This window comes from Squalius cephalus, assembly GCF_949319135.1.
Source record: "Squalius cephalus genome assembly, chromosome: 4".
Lineage (NCBI taxonomy): Eukaryota > Metazoa > Chordata > Actinopteri > Cypriniformes > Leuciscidae > Squalius > Squalius cephalus.
Genome location: NC_137125.1, coordinates 11,310,068 through 11,330,353, shown reverse-complemented (window position 1 = coordinate 11,330,353; position 20,286 = coordinate 11,310,068). Strand labels below are relative to the sequence as shown.

Genomic DNA, 20,286 nt, shown 5'->3' with positions numbered 1-20,286 from the left:
ATTCATTACATGGTTCCTGGAATACCTGAGTCCAAGAGATAAGGTCATGGCTGACCGAGGCTTCATCATCCGTGATCTGCTGTCTGTAAGGAAGGTGAAGCTCATAATACCTGCCTTTACTCAAAGGGGGTTTACTCAAATCTCCTGCTGCATTCAGTGCAATTCTCTCTTCAAAGACTGTGAAGGCCACAGGGATGTGGACAGAGGGAAAACTACACGGTTTCTACTCTGAAAATGTGAACATAATTCTCACAATTATTTTTTGGACTTTGTAGCCTAAATAAGGCCGCTGTCTTTAAAGGTTTTCAAGTTATCATTATAAAAATCCTCCCAGAACACAACTGTTGCACTCTGTTGCAATATATATAAAAAAAATGTATTCATGTTTTATAAAAATGCTGGCAAATAATGATGCTGTTTTTGCCTTGGCTCAAACAAGTAAGTGATGCGTCAGGAATGACCCAAATAACATACTGCAACATGTTTTTGATTGTTACATATTTGTTTGTCTTTGTGTTCTCTGTGGGCCTTGTTTTTGTACAGTTTTGAACAGTTTTGCCTTTTAATCCCATATATTAGATGTGGTAAAACTGTTTCATTGGCAGTGTTTATATTTTCAGCACTTCAATGTGACAACATGTTTAAATATGTAAATATGACACAATATTATTATTTCTACTGTTCTTAGGCGTAGGTTTCTATGCGCTTTTGTGATTTTGGGAGCGTGTGACTGAACGGGACTTTTATTTTGGTATGCTGATGTGACGTCATAAGACTGCGTCGCGCTGCTCCAGTGTTGTGATTCGGCTGAAGAGAGGTTTGTGTGTTAAATCATTTAAAGTATTCAGTCTATGCAAACCTTTCCGATTATTATATAGCTTCTACAAGAACTCTAAAACGAGTTCTTAATATATCCTTGTACTTTATCTAACATGTTATGTTTATGAGTAAAACGCATCTATACACGAGTAACAGTAAAATATGCGTCTCATTTAGCTCCCTATATCGTGAATCAGTTAATTATCAGTGAGTCAGTAGCACGAGTGAAATAGTTTACTAATGTGATGATTAATTCTGCCTACTTATTCAATTACGTGTTTATTTACTCCCTGTCCTATTTCGACTGCCCTCCACGTGCACGCGCACGCGCACGACGTCATTTGCTGACATTGGTGCGACAAAATGAATTGAATATGTTGTGTTGCCCTTTTATCTTCATTTGATTGATTTAATGTAGTTATTGCAGCGATAATGTAGTTATAACATTGTTTGTTAAATGTTTTGAGAACATACTGAATTGTTTTGTATTTTTGAAACTCAATTTAAAAGATGAATAAATAAATAAAGTTCAGCGCTGTTTGCTTTTTAAAGCTTTTTGTAACCAAATATTTTCCTCCCAAATCACAGCACGACAACAGCAAACGTTCAAGTCGTCTCATTTTTTAATAAACCAACAGGGTATGAGTCATATGGGTCTTGTAATCTATTATTTGACTGTAAATATCAGGAACCATAGTCCTTTGTGCAATAAAAGTAAAATAAAACTTTAAAACTTCTTGAGTAATGGGTCAGTGTTTGCCCGCAGCGATGTCATTAAATGACGTAATGCTCGTGCACGCAGAGGGCAGTCGAAATTCGCCACAACGCCGCTGAATAAATCTCATACCACAGTCAGTTATTCACTACAGGAGTAAAAACTGAGCGAGCTTTTGACTTCTTCACTGTATTAACAGCGCATAAATTCTCTCAGACACAACGAGTCTTGGATCTAACTCAACATAAGCTGATAATGGTTTGTCTTAGTTTGTTTAGAAAAAAATAGAAGAATCAAGGTTTATTTTTTATTTTCATCAGTGTTCATCGATGATTATTGTGCTGTTCGGGGGCCTATTAAAGACTGTTATTATATGATTAATAGGCTAATATTATTAATAATTAGTGCTCGCCCACTGTTTCAACGGCACTGGTTCCGGAAGTATTTTTTCCATTCATTTCTCCCATGGGGATTTTGAAAAATGTCTTTATTAAAGAGTTATATGAGCCAAATTATTGTCTTAATGTTATTTTTATAACTAAAGTGTTAGGCTAAACTTATCAAGGGCATCAGCTATGGCTTCTAATTCTCTTAAAATTATATTAAAGGGGTGGTTGATTATGATTTGACTTTTCTAACTTTAGTTAGTGTGTAATGTTGCTCTTTGAGCATAAACAACATCTGCAAAGTTACAACGCTCAAAGCAAAGGGGAGATATTTGCTTTTAAAGATATCATTTTTTAAGGACTACAACAAGCGGCTGGTTGGGACTACATGACATTACTCCCGGGTTAGTGACATCACCAACCCTAAAATTTACATAAACCCCGCCCCCGGGAACACGATTTATAGATATATCATGACAGAATATGTTAACCATTGATTAGAAGATAACTACATATAAGCTACAACAATTTATCAACTAACCATTCAGAAATGTTCTGTTGCTTCTACATGTTGTCACTTCTTCTTGAGTCTCTCCATCATTGTCTGACTCCGGTTTGAACATAAAAGGCTAAAAGTTTTTGAAATCTCCAGTGCATGTCTGTGTGAGGTAAAAGGATACAAGCTCTTGAAGCTCCGCCCTCTGTGCCGGTAGCAGCAGCTCATTTGCATTTAAAGGGACGGTGCGTTTTTACTCACCCTCAAAAAGTGACAATTTTAACATGCTATATAAAAATATCTGTGGGGTATTTTGAGCTAAAACTTCACATACACACTCTGGGGACATCAGAGACTTATTTTACATCTTGTGAAAAGGGCATTATACCTAGGGTTGCAAAATTCTGGGAATTTTCAAAGATGGAAACTTTCCATGGGAATTAATGGGAATTTAAGGGAATTAACAGGAATTTATGGGAATAAACTGGGAATTTTCAAGGTTGAAGGTTGGCTCTTCATAGGGAACGTAAATATAGTTGAGGAAAGTATATTTTAGCATAATCTTGACTAAAACAAACAGATGCCATTCAAATACACTTGAATATCCATGCCATTCCTCAATCACATGCACATAGCACACTGCTTACTGCAAGGCTATTAAAACCACACCCCCTACTGGCACTGTGCATGCCTCCATCACATGTACAGAAGCCCAAAGCACAAGACTATTGAAGGCACATATTTGAGCCTGTGGACTAAACAAAATGAAGTAAGTTTTGATGATATTATGGGGAAATATATTTATTTAATGTTTAAATTGCAAATATCACATACAAATGTATTCATCTAGTAGATAGCAAGCTGATAAGTTAGATGCTAAATAAGCTAGCATAACTTTATTTACCACATAAGTAGGGCTGGGCGGTATGTCGGTATATATCGTTACCGCGGAAGAAAAAATCAACCGTAACAGATTTTTTTATTCCGTGTATACCGCGACATGTAAATAAGTAGGCGTGGTTAACTCACGTGCAGCGTGCGTGAGACTGAGACACTGATATTTGTCAAAGAAACATGAAGAAAGACCAAGAGGATCCACAAAAGGAATTACGTTTTCAAAATTAACTTGATATTTTCGGGGGGGGAGGCGCAGAAGTCAACTAGAGCAGTGCAGCACACTGAAAGTTTAGAGAGACGCACATGCTCGCAACGGGGCTTACTTGACGACAAGTTCATATATCAATATTCTAATGAATAGAAATAACCTTAAATGTATCTATCCATCTCTTATGTGTACAGTTACTTTCAGAGTGGATGCGCAAGCGGTTGCCGTGGTAATGAATATTTCCAAAATTCCCCAGCTTAACTTCCCATGGAAATTTACCGGAAACTTTCCGGAAATTTTCCGCCCCTTTGCAACCCTAATTATACCACCCCTTTAAAATGTCCGTCTTGGTGATTATCCTTGTAAACATATCCTAATATTCCTGCTGCGCACTTATCTGTTTTAAAAGTTAAAAGGGACCAAGTGACAAATATCAGTATCGCAATCAGCCAATAGTTTAAAATTGGTCCCGGAGAAAAAAAATATAATCTGCAAATATTAATAATAATAATACATTTTATTTGAAAGGCGCCTTTCTGACACTCAAGGTCACCGTACAGGCATACATAAAAGTTAATACATAAAACAAATGATAAAATAATGCAAGAAATAAATTAAAAACCAGTTAAAATCAATTAGAATTACAGATGAATTGATGTTACAATGAATAGGCTTGTTTAAACAGATAGGTTTTGAGTCCAGATTTGAAATGAGGGAATGAGTCCATATTTCTGAGATGAGGTGGAAGAGAGTTCCAAAGGCGGGGAGCAGAGCGGCTGAATGCTCTGCTCCCCATTGTGGTGAGACGGGCAGGTGGGACAGACAGGTATAATGAGGAGGAGGATCTGAGAGAGCGAGATGGAGTGGGAACATGGAGGAGGTTAGATAGATAAGGGGGTGAGAGGTTGTGGATGGCTTTGAATGTCAGCAAGAGGACTTTGAACTGGATACGGGACTGGATAGGGAGCCAGTGGAGCTGCTGGAGGACAGGAGTGATGTGATGGATGGAGGGGGTTTGGGTAATGATTCGGGCAGCTGAATTCTGGACTAATTGAAGTTTACGGAGGGATTTGTGTGGGAGGCCCAAGAGAAGTGAATTACAATAATCTAGACGTGAGGTGACAAGGCTGTGGACAAGAATGGCGGCAGAGTTGGGGGTAAGGGAGGGGCGAAGACGATTAATGTTACGTAAATGGAAGTAGGCTGACCGGGTGATGTTATTGATGTGTGATTGAAATGATAGTGTGCTATCCAGGATGACACCCAGACTCTTAACCTGAGGGGAAGGTGAGACGGAGGAGTTATCAGTTGTGATGGAAAAACTGTTGGTTTTGGATAATGTGGATTTGGTGCCAATGAGGAGAACCTCGGTTTTATCACTGTTAAGTTTAAGGAAGTTTAGGGTAAACCAGGATTTTATTTCAGCAATGCAATCGGTGAGGGTAGTGGGTGGGAGAGTGACTGAGGGCTTTGTGGTGAGGTAGAGCTGGATGTCATCCGCGTAGCAGTGGAAAGTAACATTGAATTTACGGAGAATATTGCCAAGGGGAAGAAGGTAGATGATAAAGAGAAGGGGCCCCAGGACAAAGCCCTGGGGCACACCTGTAGTGACGGGGGAGGGAATGGATTTTAAATTGGTATTAAATACCAAAGAAATCATAACTAATGATGAAATGTATAATTTTTGTTCTTCTCTTAATTTGTTGTGCTAATTTTGAGTGGAGGGAATTAAGATCATCAATTATCACTCTGAATGACCCCTTTTCTAAGGGGATGATTCAGACGCACCCAAAGATATAGTTTGGATGTGTTTTTCTTTGTTAATTATTCTCTTCTTAAACAGGACAAACACAGAAAAACTCCTGGTGAAGCGACTGAGATCCATATGACACTATTATAAAGATGGCGTTTATTAAAGAGGAGAGTGAAGACTTCAAGATTGAAGAAACATTCACAGTGAAACATGAATATACTGAGGAACAATCAAAGATGGCGTTTATTAAAGAGGAGATTGAAGACATAAGGATTGAAGGAACATTCAGTGTGAAAGACGAAGATGCTGAGGAACAAAAAAAGGTGCTGTTTATTAAAGAGGAGAGTAAAGACGTGAAGATTGAAGAAACATTGACAGTGAAACAAGAAGAAACTGAGGAACAAACAGGTTGGTTTCATTCTCAAAGCTGAACTCAGTCATTTGATCCTTATTAGAATGTCCAGCTCTACAGAAATTAATGATATTTTTGCAGAGTGCAGGGCTCCACACTGAGACCAAATGGTTGCATTTTGCTAACTTTTTTCCTTCCGGTGTGACAAACTTTTGTTAAAGGTCGCACTGGTGCCACCAGCACATTGGCCAACTGATAAGAGCTGCCTTTTATGTTGCATGTGAGAATCATCAAACGGCATACAAAACGAAAGTGAAACGAAACTACGCTACTTGTTTGAGCTAAGAACAGGTTCTACTCGCGGGCCGATCTGGATCACGTGACACTGTTACTACACAGCGCTGGGAGATCCAGTGAGGAAGCATTTTGAATTTACCACAGTATTAATAACATTGTTACTGCAAGATCTAGTTGGATCTGTTATAAAACACAGATATCAGATCAAACAGCACTGACGTGGAAACCAAGAGAAACATTGTGCCATGAGCGACCAAGTTATAAAATGCTGTATAATCCACAAATTGGGATGAATTCAATGTAGCAATGCTAAATGTAAACATGGTATTGTGGCAAAAAATTTTTTTTTACATTATTCATACGCAGGACTCAGTCTCTTCCCAGAACAGTGTAACAAGGTTTGTGTTCAAGGAAGAAGGAAGCAGGAACCAGCAAAAGTTAAACACTTTAGTTAAAAAATAAACAAACAAAAGCAAAGCGGCAGCCCCTCATGGACGACTGCCACATAAACAAAATGCAACGTAAATGGCTCAAGCCTGGTCCTCTTTCATCCTTTACTGTCATCACTCCTCCTTTTATCCTGCCGGAGCTCCTCCGTAAGAGATACAAGGCCCGTGTGGTGCGCAGGTGAAGCTTGTTAGGCCACGCTCCATTCTCACAGCTCTAGGCCCCGCCCTGCTTGCCACAAATGATAACTCCATCTGTCCTTCCTCTACTTCCCCCTTTTCTCCTTGTAAACAACCCCATCCCAAACTATTCCCACCCAGACTCCTTCCCACATCAAGCAGTCCCCATCATTGAAATTAGTCCCCACCACCAACAACAAAAATAACACTAATGTAATGGATTAGTCAACTTTGGTGTCCAAAGGATTGCAAAAGTAAGCATATACAAAAGAGTGAGGTCAAAGACCGTGAAGTCACAGGTCCTTCAACCCCTAGATGGTGCACATGCTCACACGGCACCCATTGCAAGTTCACAAGAATGAAAGTGCATAGAAAGTGTGCTATTTGGGACAGGACCATAGTTGCCCACACAAGTGCCAGTCTTCAACACAATGAACTCAAAAAACAAAACATAAACTCTCTAAGGAGCTGTTTACATGACAACGTTTTCAACTAAAGACTGAATCTTTTTTAGGCGTTTTGGCTTTTCATTTACACCACAACGGCATTTTGGGGGCCTGAAAACACAAACTTTTGAAAACGATTCAGAGTGCAAGTTTTTGAAAATGATATACCTTTGTCGTCTATGGAAACTGGCGTTGTTCATGTGTATTACGTGTTCAGTCTAAAGGCGTGTAGTTCTCTACATCACTAACTACTGTCCTGGCCTCTGCGTGCATTGTGAATTTTCTAATCTGTTGTTTTCGTGATTCCATGTAAACGGGGATCGTTTTGACAATGTTGTGTAGACAAAATACACAGTAACTCGCATGTTGATTTGAAACCGTCAAGCTAGTTAACGCTTTTTTGTCTTCTGCTAGTTTTCTACACAGGGTGAACAGTGGCTGCAAAATTGTGAATGACAAATCATGTTCCGCAATACATGTGCACAAACATATTTTTAAGTCGCAGACACAGTCAGTCATAGACAACGGTGTGTCAGCTGTAACAGTTTTTCCCGGCAACGTTGTGATAAGTTTGAGTGCACGGCCAGTGGCTCTATGACCGGGGTCTAACTCATGACGAGCAAGCACTTTCTTACCGCTGCTGGCATTTAGTAGCTTCCTCGAGCAAACATGCAGCAACAAGCACCAGGCTCTCTCAGTTTCTGGCACCAACTGCCAAAAGGCTTGCCATCTACCTTCTAATATCCACTCTCAGCGCCATTTATTTTTGAGTCCTTTATCTATGGGTAGGACATCATCCCCAGGCTTCATGAACTTGCGCTCCATGCTTTCACCAACAAAGCTAACATGACGTGTGGATCTCAATCACACTGTGTTGCCAGGACCCGCCCTGCGCTGCTTCTGATAGGCTTATAAAGGTAGTTAGAGCTGCGTTCCTCTCATATGATTGGTAGGTGAAATCAATTGACTCGAAAATATTAAACCGCATGCAAGTTCCCAAACTTTTTATTTTATTTTATTTTCCCTCACGGCTGCACGCCGGAGAGATTCGGCACGGTGCTGGAATACTTTAAGCCCTGCAAATGTTTACATCCTACAGCTGTTAAAGCATCATGTTGCCCTCTTGAGAATAAAGTAATGCTTAAAGCTTTTTGAGTCAGAACTTTCGGCCATTGGTTGTAGGAAACAGGTAAGACCCTGTGTTGAAGCGTTGAAGCTGTTGTACCTCCCCCTTTTGACTAAAGTGCAGAAGTCAGTTTTACCTATTGTAGGGATGGGTAACTGGTTCTGGGGGGTCACTGTCCTGCAGAGTTTAGTTCTGTCCCTAATCAAACACACCTGCCTGTAAATTTCAAGCAACCCAATTTGTCCAAATTGACGATGATGCCGTAGTGCTTGAGCCTGCTATCACTGTATTATACACTATATTGATGGCATTAATGTCTGTTGCTTTAAACTGGAGTTAACATGTCTTTGTTCTTTTTTTGCCTTAGATCTCATGATGCTAAAAGAGGAGATTCAAGATCTGAATGATATAGTAGAGCAAGATCAGTTTGAGAAACATATCACAACTGGAGAAAAATCATTTAGTTGCTCACAGACTGAAAAGACTTCACCAAAAAGAGCTAAGAATACAGAAAATAGACGTTGTTTCACCTGCCAACAGTGTGGAAGGAGTTTCACTCAAAAAGGAAATCTTAAAACTCACATGAGAATTCACACTGGAGAGAAGCCATACACATGTCAACAGTGTGGAAAGAGTTTCACACATAAGGGAACCCTTTATACCCACATGAAAGTTCACTCTGGAGAGAGTCCTTACACCTGCAAACATTGTGGAAAAACCTTGAATCGAAAAGGAAACCTTAAGACTCACATGAGAGTTCACACTGGAGAGAAACCTTTCACATGTGATAAGTGTGGAAAATGTTTCACACGTAAAGAGAGCCTTAATCACCACGTGAGGGTTCATGTAAAAGATAGCTGTTGTGTATGCCGTCAGTGTGGAAGGAGTTTCACAGACAAGAAACAGCTTAAGAGGCATTTAATAACTCACACCGGAGAGAAGTCTTACATGTGCCATTACTGTGGAAAGAGTTGCGCAAACAACACAAACCTTAAAGTCCATGTGAGAGTTCACACTGGAGAGAAGCCTTACAGCTGCCAACAGTGTGGAAAGAGTTTCACTGGAAAAGAAAGTCTTAAGATTCACATGAGAGTTCACACTGGAGAGAAGCCTTACCCCTGCAAACTGTGTGGAAAGAGATTTGCACAACAGGGAACCCGTTATAGCCACATGAAAACTCACACTGGAGGGATTCACGTATCTTTAGTGTGAGAAGAGATTCACACATCAAATAGATCTGAAACGTCATTTGCAAACTCATTCTGGCAAGAAGTGTTCGAAATGTAGTAAGAGGTTGAGGAAAAGGAGCAATTTCAAAAATCATATGTGCATTCACTCTGGAGGAAGTAGGGAACCCGTGGGTCCTTAAAGCTTAAACGCAGTAAAGGGTTAGTTTACCAAAAAATGAAAATTTACAAACAGTAAGACTTTTTATCTTAGGAACACAAACAAAGATCCTTTTAATGAAATTTGAGAGGATTCTGTCCCTCCATAGACCGCTACACAACTACCATTTTGACGCCTCAAAAAAAAAATTACTAAAGAGATTGTAAAACGAATCCATATAAATTGACCGGATTAGTCCAAATTTTCTGAAGAGGCACAATCACTTTATATGATGAACAGATTGAATTTAGGCTTTTATTCACAAATAAACATTCATCAATGGAGAAAAATGGAAGCGCAAGCATATTTGCTTGACATACAAGAACCAATGAGGTTCATTCTTGTGGCACATTTGACCTTTCGCAAAAAACAACGAGGTTTGTTCTCGCACATCAAGCACGTCCGGTTGAGGTTCTGTTTATGTTTATATGTATGTGAATAAATGCCTGGATTAAATCTGTTCATCATATAGTGATCGTGTCTCTTCAGAAAAAATTTATTAAACCGCTCAATTCATATGGCTTAGTTTTACAATCTCTTTATGAACTTTTTGCAGTGTCAAAGTGGTAGGTTGGGTAGCTGTCAATGGAGGGACAGAAAGCTCTCAGATTTCATCAAAATCATCTTCATTTGTTTTTTGAAAATTAAGGATGAGAGGAAAGTCTTAACTGTTTAACAAAGATTTTTAAAAAAATGGAGCGTAAACAAAGACGCTTGAAAAGGCAAACATGATTTTGATTGGCTGGAGATTGTGATGGTAACTGATTTGCATAACAGAGCTACTAGAGTGATTTGTGATTATTACTCTGAAAATATAATTTTATTATTGGCTGATGACATGTCCTGAAACAGATACCTCACTATGAACTTATAGGGATTTTGAAATGATGGGAATGAATAACACATTTGTCTTGGAGTGACAAGGAGATTAATACACATGTCTGGGAAAGGGAAAAGGGAAATAGCTTAGAACAAGGTTGTAGGGCTGTGCAGGTAAACTTCACAACCGCACCACCACGGTTGTAAAGCGCCATTGCGGTGGCTGAGTAGCGGCAAAAGATTTTTTTGGATGTGAATGCTGTTTTACATTAATATTATGACACGAGTGAAGCACAAAGCTTTGTTTACAAAAGAAATAATAGGTTAGCAATTAAATGTTACATTGCGGCCATGGAAAAGTTTTCATGACGAAAAGGATTCATGACGAATGAGAGAGTTGTGCGGCCATAAATTTAAGCTGTCGCCTTTGAATTCTGGTTTGCAATCTGGTCACCCGATTATCAGCGAATTTAGCAATATTCCATTAGTTATTCCATATAGAAAGCTTGAATTGTCTACTTTTAAACAAAACAATTCAAAACAAAAATAAACCGACCATGCTTATGTAATCCGTATGAAGTGTGCAGTTCTCTCTATAGGCGCGTTCACTGCGAAGGTAACAAGTCAGCATCGTCAACTTCATCTTTGCAGCCGACACTGACACAGAAAACACTAGTTTTTTAATAAACAATTAAAATGTCTCATTGATATATTTGACACATTCATAATCATTACTTTTGCCGGTTCTTTGTGACAGCTGTTATGTGTGTTACTGGCAGCGTCACCCTCCGGTTACATGAACGCATCTCCACCGCATCAGCACCAGAACATGGAGATTTTATTTTAGAGAATAATCACATAACCTATTCGATATTCTATAATTAAATTAACTAATCAAATATTCAAAAATTGTGATTCATCCCTACATGGAATCTCTTGTTTCTTTTCCCAAATCTTCACTCACGTCTCACCCATTTCCGAAGGGGATTTTAAATGTTTCTTCCTTGGTTCGCTTTTAATTAGGCCTATTATATTCGTATTCTTTACTGTGGTAAAGTAGAAAAACGCTGTAGGACAAATAGCCTACATTTTTACTTGTACGTCAAATTCTTTTTAACACAGTTTGTGCTTGTTATTAGACATGGTAAGGCGCGTCAAGTTAATTTGTAAAGAGCGTTTCACACGCGCGGGTGATTTTAGTTTGGCTTTCTCTGGCAGCGCAATATCAAACAGCCTAAATGTCTTGCCCTTGTGGAAGATAAAATTTGCTCTTCAGACCATTTACAAAAATTAGAAAACATGAAGATATCAGAAAAGATATCGATGGTCTCTTTCCTGCTCATGTCCCACATCCCTCTCGAAGCGCAGAGCGGTGGCTATATCATGCGTCTTTGTGTGGAAATATTAAACAAAAGTTTTTCATTTTTTTAAATAGATTCAACTTTATTATATTATTTAAGTTACCAGTATTTACTGATATTTATTTCAATGCTTTACAGGCTTTAGTGTGTTGTTTCTTTGACGGAATTGCTCAAATAAACACTTTTTTTCTCAAATAAATATATATATATTTTTTTTATTATTTCAAAACAACCACCACACCACCGCCGGTAGTTGGTCCATTACCACCGCGGTGGTAAAAAAACTGCCACCGTCACAGCCCTACAAGGTTGTCATCACAACGTATAATAGGGATTTCTGATAGAGATGGAGTTTCTCTCCATTCTTTCATGCCTCGTTCTTTAACAGAAGTGGACAGGTTGAAGGCTACAGAGTTTCAGCAGTTCATGTCCACCAGGTTATTAATCGCGCAGAGGAGCACAAAGCACTCAGCCCTCTTGATAATATGAAGCGATTGATTAGAAAACCAGATTGCCTTTAGAGCAGGTTGTTAAAAGAGCGAAAGAAAGTGCATTTGTTAACTGTATTCAGATTGGCATAGACATTGTAGATGTTAAGGACATAACCAAACAGAATGAAAGAATTCATATAGCGTCTCAGAGTCGTTTCATACGTGTGACTCCTCTGCAACTCCTCCATTGTAGATACAGTATTTGTTCAGCAGGGTGAGCACAGATGGTGGGTGTAGTGTCAGGCTTTTGGAAGTGTTTGTAAATGTGAACGAACATACAATATTGAAAAAACTGTTTAGTACCATAAGTAAACCATGACTTGTGGTGTTCTTGAAGTGACTGAACATTGTGAGATTGGGGAGTGTAGTTGGGGACATGGTTTAATCCAGGTAAGGACCTACTCTACATGTCAGAAACCCTAAAGAAAGCGGAGAAATTGCACACACAAAAAAATCCCTTAGATCTCCATACATCTGAGGTAACTTCTGAAGATGAGGGCCATGATGAAATAATCAAAAGGAAGGAAAAGTTGATAAATACCATGACTTTATCAGTGTTGTCCTATTGAGAAGTAATATGAATGTTTCACTTCACAGGCGCAATGCACGTTTCCTGAATTGTATGGAGAATGATTCTGATAGAGATGATGCGCCAGGAAAAGAATCACGGATCACACATTCTCCAGGTATTTACGGTCTAATTTTTGTATCCTTTCCTTTTTATAATATTTTTTATTTTATTTTAAATGCAATTTTTTGAGAGAATTTTTATTATTTTTATTTTATATATATACCTTTAAACTACTAGATTTTATCAATAAATATTCTTTCAACTTAAATTCAAAATAACTCCAAAACATGCATAAGCCAGCACAAATCATGTTAACCAATGTTTTAACGCCCAGGAGGAGGCACTCAGAGTGGAGTGAGCTCCCATATCCTAAGACTAAAGGTCCTTGCACACTGAGTCAGAAATTTCTGCATGTTTTTTTTTCGTATTCATGAATATTCGTGATTCGGTGGCTCTGATTTGTCAAAACACCATTCAAAATGCTTGCTACAGATGTGAAAAACGTAGAAAATCAAACCTGATCCAAAAAATGTTATGACGAACGAAAGTTTTGGAGGCAATGTGCAAGCGTGATTGACATAACGTGAGGTCGTATTAACGAGCAAAAATTTCGGATGCGAATTTCTGAGCCTTATAGCCTTAAGACTATAAGACTATGACATACACAATCCCAGGAATTTATAGCAATAGGAAATTAAAGTAACAGAGATAGTTTTGGCTTTACAGCAGCTCTAGAATAAAGTTATTGTCCAGCTAAAGCTAGTTTTGGATTGATTCGTACTTATCGAGAAGAGGTCTTATATGGGTCTATCAGACGGGGCGGCAATGCTAATTTTGCGTTAAAAAATTGTGTTTTTTGGAAATATAAAATTTCATGTATGTATTAAATAAGTCAAGCACTTTTCAAGTACCTCTTTGTTAATATGGCTGTTTTCATATTTCAAAAAGTCAAATTCAAGTACTTCAAGTACCTTGTACGAACCCTATTCAGAGCATAGCGTGCCTTGTAGAGGGTGCTCTCGCTGCATGTGCTGATTTGCTGCTCAGGAAACATTTCTGATTATCAATGTTGAAAACAGTTGTGCAATCATTCCGCTAAGAAAAATAACATATTCACATGCACCAACATTGTAATATTGTCCGAAACCAATAAGTTGATAATTTTCATGTTTGCCAAAACCTAATAAATGACAGATGGACATAAGTTTAAAAAGGTGGTGTTTAATAGACTGGTAACATTTCATCTCCAGAATAATAGTTTGAATATGGTGTTTGAAATGTAATTTTAATTTATCAGGTGTATAACCAGTTAACATTATTAATTTCTATATACTGTATGTGTAATTTTAGTAAGTTTGAAATACATCTGAGTTTCCTGATCAGTGTATAACTGATTTCTTGCAGGTGTTCACAAGATGCCCATTAAGAAAACTACAAAAAAACACAAGAAACCGCAAAAAGTGTGCTGGTCAAATGCTGAAGTTGCAGCTGTAATGAGACATTTCAAGGCACATATAACCCAAGGAAAACTGGCCACAACGACTGAATGCCGGCAGTGTAGGACCACTGAAGATCCTGTTTTGGCAAGACGCAGTGTACAAAAAATAAGAGATTTTGTAAGAAATCGAGGAATTAGCTTGAAAAGGAAAGCCCAAAATAAGTGATGTTACATCATGTCTCATTTGATGCCATTCTATTAAGATTATTACTTGGTTGTTGTTTTTGTTATTTTCATTCTATTGCAAAAAAACATTTTTAAAGAACAGTTAAACTTCTAGATTAGTTGAACTGCTGCCTTAAGGAATTGTTTGTCAAAAAAAAAAAAATTAATAATAATTATGTCTTCATTTCCAGACCCTCATGTTGTTCCAAACCCGAATGACTTTCCATCTTCAGTGGAAAGTCTAAAAGTTCTAAAAGTAGAACCTAAACTTCTCTTTTTGGGTTCCATTGAAGATAGAAAGCCATACGGGTTGGAAACAACATGATGGTAAGAAAAAAAATGTTTTCTGGGGGGTGACCCACCCCTTATAAATCAGTTTCTCTGGATGTTGTAGTATTTATGGCATTTTCACTATAATTGGTTAAAACTGTAAAAATTATTTAAAGTTGTAATTAAAGTAATTCTAAAACACTTTGGTTCCTGTAAAGTTTTAAGTTATTTTCTGTATTGTATTTAGAATCCAGTACTCTTTAATCACCCAGGTCTTGGTAATAAACCAAATTGTCACATTTGTGTGTTGCGTGTGGTCATGTGCCTGTAAAACACATTGGTCCCCGTAAATAATACAGAGAAATGTTCCCCCAGTTTATCATTACTGCATGCTGTATGCTTCACAATATTTGTGAAATTCAGGGTGAGGTGTATGAAGATACAGTGCATGCAAGAGTTTGACTCACCACAGCCAGAGGAAGTAGTTGAGAGCATTGACAGTGCAGGTCAGAGAGAGTGAGGGAAGCCATTGAGTGGTATTTTATTTAAGTATTGGTTTCCCTATGTTAGTTACTGTATATTCAATTGCTAACTGCCACTGACATAACACTTCAGAAATTAAACTACTGTGTTTATTAAATTGCTTTGAACTAATTCATTATCGGGCTCTTTATTATAAAATAAAAAGTACTAAAAATGACACATCAATTGCAAAATTCAAAGAATCAACATTTCCGAAAAAATTATTTTGCTGAAATTTTCAGACACTCAGAATAATTTCATTTCTTTAAATGTTAAAATTTCACATCGAAAATCAGCTCTTGAACATTCCTAATCTCAACTAGTGGAACAAGAATGCATTCAGACATCAAATAGTATTTATAAATAATACTTCTTTATAAATCGGATATGCTCAAAAATTGGATTTGGAGTGACGGTCTGAACATAGCCTTTGTCAAAGCCCAGTCTGATTTGGAGGGAGGACTTCGGGCAGAGACTTCTCGTCTTGTAAAAAATGCAGGAGGGGCAAAAGGAGTTCCTGTAAGAGGCGTAGAAACATTCAGAAGTAAATGTCATCAAACCTGTCTAGTAGGTCTAGGATCTCTGGTGATTGTTTAACTGCTTTGAACAGAGGCCTTTCTTTTACCCATTGTCAAGAATTTGATGTGCATGTTGACATGCATACTTTTTCAGAACTAAAGACTTAAAGAATTTTTAAAGGGTTGAAATAATGTAGATCTTGGTGCTCAGACGCCATCGAGGTGTGCCCATGTTGTGACAGAGTCAGTCAAAACCCCATTCAGAGGTTAATTCTACATTTATCCCTTCCGACAATAGAAATGCTTCTCTTAAAACGTATTAAAGACTTGTGGAACGTGAGGTTGCATTGTAGTTCAAGCAAAAAAAGACAGTTCAAACTTTCCCATAATTCTCATGAATTCCCACAAAGACCATTGGAAGCCCTTCGAAAAGACAAATCTGTGGTTATTCAAAGTGCTGATACAGAAGTTGCTGTGGTGATATTGGATAGACATGCATATGAGTCAGAGATAGTACTACCTTTTAGTTAAGATAAGTAACTAAGTGACTTATAAAAATAACTTAATTATTATTACTTAATTAGTATTATAAATAAGTAACTTGATTTAAAACATCAGTACAGCGTGGTTCTATTACCAAAGCTGAGTCTGATTTATATGTGTGTTGAATATCCTATAACGCTAAATTTATTCCTCCTGGTAGGCCGATAGTGTCAGCCATTTGCTCCCTGACAGAATTTCTGCTTATATAGATTTTTGCTCTGACTTCTTTTATTAGGGATACAATGGATTTCATTAAGATCATTCGATCTGTATAAAAATCACCTACAACTCCCATGTTCTTGGTCATGATGGATGTTGATGCTTTGTATACTAATGTTCTATTGCGTTTACTATCAACAGAACACTACCTCAGTCAACAATCCCATAAGGTCCCTAACACTGCTTGTTTAATTGATCTCATGAAACCTGTGCTTACACATACAGTCATGGTCAAAATTGATGGCACCCCTGGTAAATATGATAAAAAATGGCTGTAAAAAATAAATCTGCATTGTTTATCCTTTTGATCTTTCCTTCAAAAAATTCGCAAAAATCTAACCTTTCATTGAAGTAAAAGAATTGAAATTGGGGGGTAAATCACATTATGAAATAAATGTTTTTCTCCAAAACACGCTGGCCATAATTGTTGGCACCCCTAGAATTTTTTATTGAGAAAAATATCTCTGAAGTATATTCCCATTAATATTTACATTTTTAAGCACACCAGGGTGACTAGGAACATGAAATTGTCCAGCTATGACTTCTTGTTTCACAGGAGTTTAAATATGAGGAAACACAAAGGCCAAATCCCCTGAATCATCAATCACAATGAGGAAAACCAAAGAATATAGTTCTGATGCGCAGCAAAAGATTGTTGAGCTTCACAAAATAGAAAGTGGCTGTAAGAAAATATCTAAAGAATTGAAAATCCCCATTTTGACCATCAGGACAATAATTAAGAAGTTATAATCAACTAAAGATGTTACGAATCTGCCAGGAAGAGGACGTGTGTCTATATTGTCTTAATGGATGGCGAGGAGGAAAGTTTGAGTGGCCAAAGACTCTCCAAGGATCACAGATGGAGAATTGCAGAGATTAGTTGAGTCTTGGGGGTCAGAAAGCCTAAAAATAATTATCAAACAACCCCTACATCCCCACATGTTGTTTGGGAGGGTTTCAAGAAAAATCCTCCTCACTCCTCCAAAAACAAACTCCAGCATATTCAGTGGTCAGACACTACTGGATCTTCAAAAGGGACCGGATTCTGTGGTCAGATGAAACTAAAAAAAGACTTTTTGGCAGAAAACCCACCAGATGTGTTTGGTGCAAACAGGGATGAAGAGTACCCCATGCCTACGGTTAAATATACTGCTGGATCTTATATGTTGTGGGCATATTTATTTGCTGGAGGTCCTGGACATCTTGTTCAGATACATGGTATTATGGATTCTAGCAAATACCAACAGATAAAAAATCAAAACCTGACGGCCTCTGCTAGAAATCTTATAATGGGCCGTGGTTGGATCTTCCTTCAGGACAACGATCCAAAACATACATCAAAATCAACACAAAATGGGCAACTGAGCACAAAATGAAGCTTCTGCCATGACCGTCCCAGTACCTAAAATGAACACTATAGAAAATGAGTGGGCTGAACTGAAGAAAAGAAGCACCAACATGAACTTGTGAATCTGAAGGATCTGGAGAGATTCTGTATGGAGGAATGGTCTCTGATCTCTTGTCAGGTGTTCTCCAAACTCATCAGGCATTATAGAAGAAGACTCAGATCTGTTATCTTGACAAAAGGAGGTTGCAAAAAGTATTTAATAACAGGGTGCCAACAATTATGGCCAGCGTGTTTTGGAGAAAAACATTTATTTCATAATGTGATTTACCCCCCACTTTCAATTATTTTACTTCAATGAAAGGTTAGATTTTTGTGAATTTTTTGAATGAAAGATCAAAAGGATAAACAATGCAGATTTATTTTTTACAGCCATTTTTTATCATATTTATCAGGGGTGCCATCAATTTTGACCACCACTGTAACTATATAATGTTTGATTCAGATTTTTTTCTGCAGATTTCTGGGGTAAGAATGGGCTCTAAAATGGCTCAGAGTTTTGCATCTTTATTTTGTGGGCTGTTTGAAGAACAGTTTGTATACATTCAAGCATCTAATCCGTTCATCAAATTTATTGTGTTGTGGAAACCTTCCATTGATGACATTTTTTTTTTTCATTTGGAGTGGCACACAATCCCAGCTCCTTAGTTTCATAGCCTAGTTAATGCAAAACACTGATGCATTGACATTTACGATGGATGTACTGGAAGATAATATAAATGTTTAAGATGTTTATGTCATTTGCATGGAAACTGGGCTTGAAACTAATTTATATCGTAAACCCACTGATCGTAACATGCTACTACATGGGTCATCGTATCACCCTGTTCCTCTGAAGCGTTCTCTACCTGTCTCCCAATTTAGCCGGATTCGTAGAATCTGCAGTAGAGATGAGGATTATTCACATCAAGCAGAGATCTTGGCAGACAGATTCAGGGAGACAGCGTACAAAGAGGAGTGGATTCAAACTGCTGTAGCAGGTTTTAGGAACTCTTCTCAACAAGATTGCCTGGTAAAGAGACCTAAATGTAAAGAACAGCGAGTTAATTGCTTTATTAGATATTCTCTATTGGCAATAAAACATTGAAGGTATTATTCAGAAATACTGGTACGTTGTAGAGAGTGCATATCAGAAAGCCTATAGAAATTGCACACAAAAAAAACCCTCAGATCTCCATACATCTGAGGTAACTTCTGAAGATGAGGGCCATGATGAAATAATCAAAAGGAAGGAAAAGTTGATAAATACCATAACTTTATCAGAGTTGTCCTATTGAGAAGTAATATGAATGTATCCCCTCACAGGTGTAATGCACGTTTCCTGAATTGTATGGAGAATGATTCCGATAGAAATGATACGCCAGGAAAAGAATCACGGATCGCAGCTTCCCCTGTGGCTGATTCTCCAGGTAATCACGCGGTCTAATTCAAACATGTTTCCATAACCTTTTTTTTCCTCTTAGAAACAACCCATGATCAGATCCCTGGTTTCAAAGGCAATTCAGACTAGGGCTGGGCGATATATATATATATATATAAAAAGTGATATCTCGATATTGTACATTTTTGCAATATTCAATATATATCTAGATATGTTTGCATTTGCTTTTAAATAATAACAAAAACAATTTAGATAGAAAAGCTATTGTTACAAAGTAAATACAAAATGTTTAGTACAAATTTAAGCAGTTAAAAAAAAATCTAGACCAAGTAATCAATTACTGCTTTTTATTAGATAAACACATGTAAATGTAACTGAAGTAGTGCAAAACAAGTACAGAGAGTGCGTTCTGCGATGATCTCCCTGGTTTGTTCATTTGGAAAGGAAATGGTTTGCAGACAAGCTGATTTCAGCTCCCAGCCATCAATAAAATGACTGGTAAGACTGATGTAGGATTCACACACATCATGCTCGTCCATAGATCGGGTCGCGAATCTGTGCTCATCTGCTTTTCTGCAGTATGCATTATTAGTATGGTGTTTACTGAGTTTGATAATATCATTTATTTATTTTAATGTCAGTCTAATGCATTAAGACATGTTAGCGTTTCAGAGTGTCCCTGAGGACGCGGGTTTCGTGATATCATTGCGTTCAATAGAATTCCCTTTTCATTGGTGTCACGACCTCCCCGTCTAGGGTTAGGAATGCCGATGACAAACAAAGCATCTATTGAATTGATACATATATCCCTTCTCCTGTCCCAGCTCACATACAAATACTACAAAACGAAATAGTGTCAAAAGTAAGCTTTTTATTAACACAGGAATGAATAACGGGAAGCGTGAATCTTCAGGAGGGGTTCAAGCCAAAATAACAAACAAAAGTGGTTTTAATTAAAAGGGAATTAAATGTAATTTACCTAACAAAAGAAAAACCCCAAAGAAAGTACAAAAGTC

The 20,286-nt window shown here is 37.7% G+C and overlaps 1 protein-coding gene across 1 annotated transcript; it reads left to right on the top strand.

The window, feature by feature from the left end:
- Positions 1–755: 755 nt before the first annotated feature.
- On the top strand, positions 756–15,025 carry LOC307157270 (uncharacterized protein). Its single transcript, XM_079869141.1, has 5 exons — positions 756–817; positions 5,365–5,682; positions 8,489–9,329; positions 12,776–12,864; positions 14,154–15,025. The coding sequence occupies exons 2-5, from the start codon at positions 5,424–5,426 to the stop codon at positions 14,411–14,413; spliced, it is 1,449 nt and encodes a 482-aa protein (XP_079725267.1). The 5' UTR covers positions 756–817; positions 5,365–5,423; the 3' UTR covers positions 14,414–15,025.
- The last annotated feature ends 5,261 nt before the right edge of the window (positions 15,026–20,286 follow it).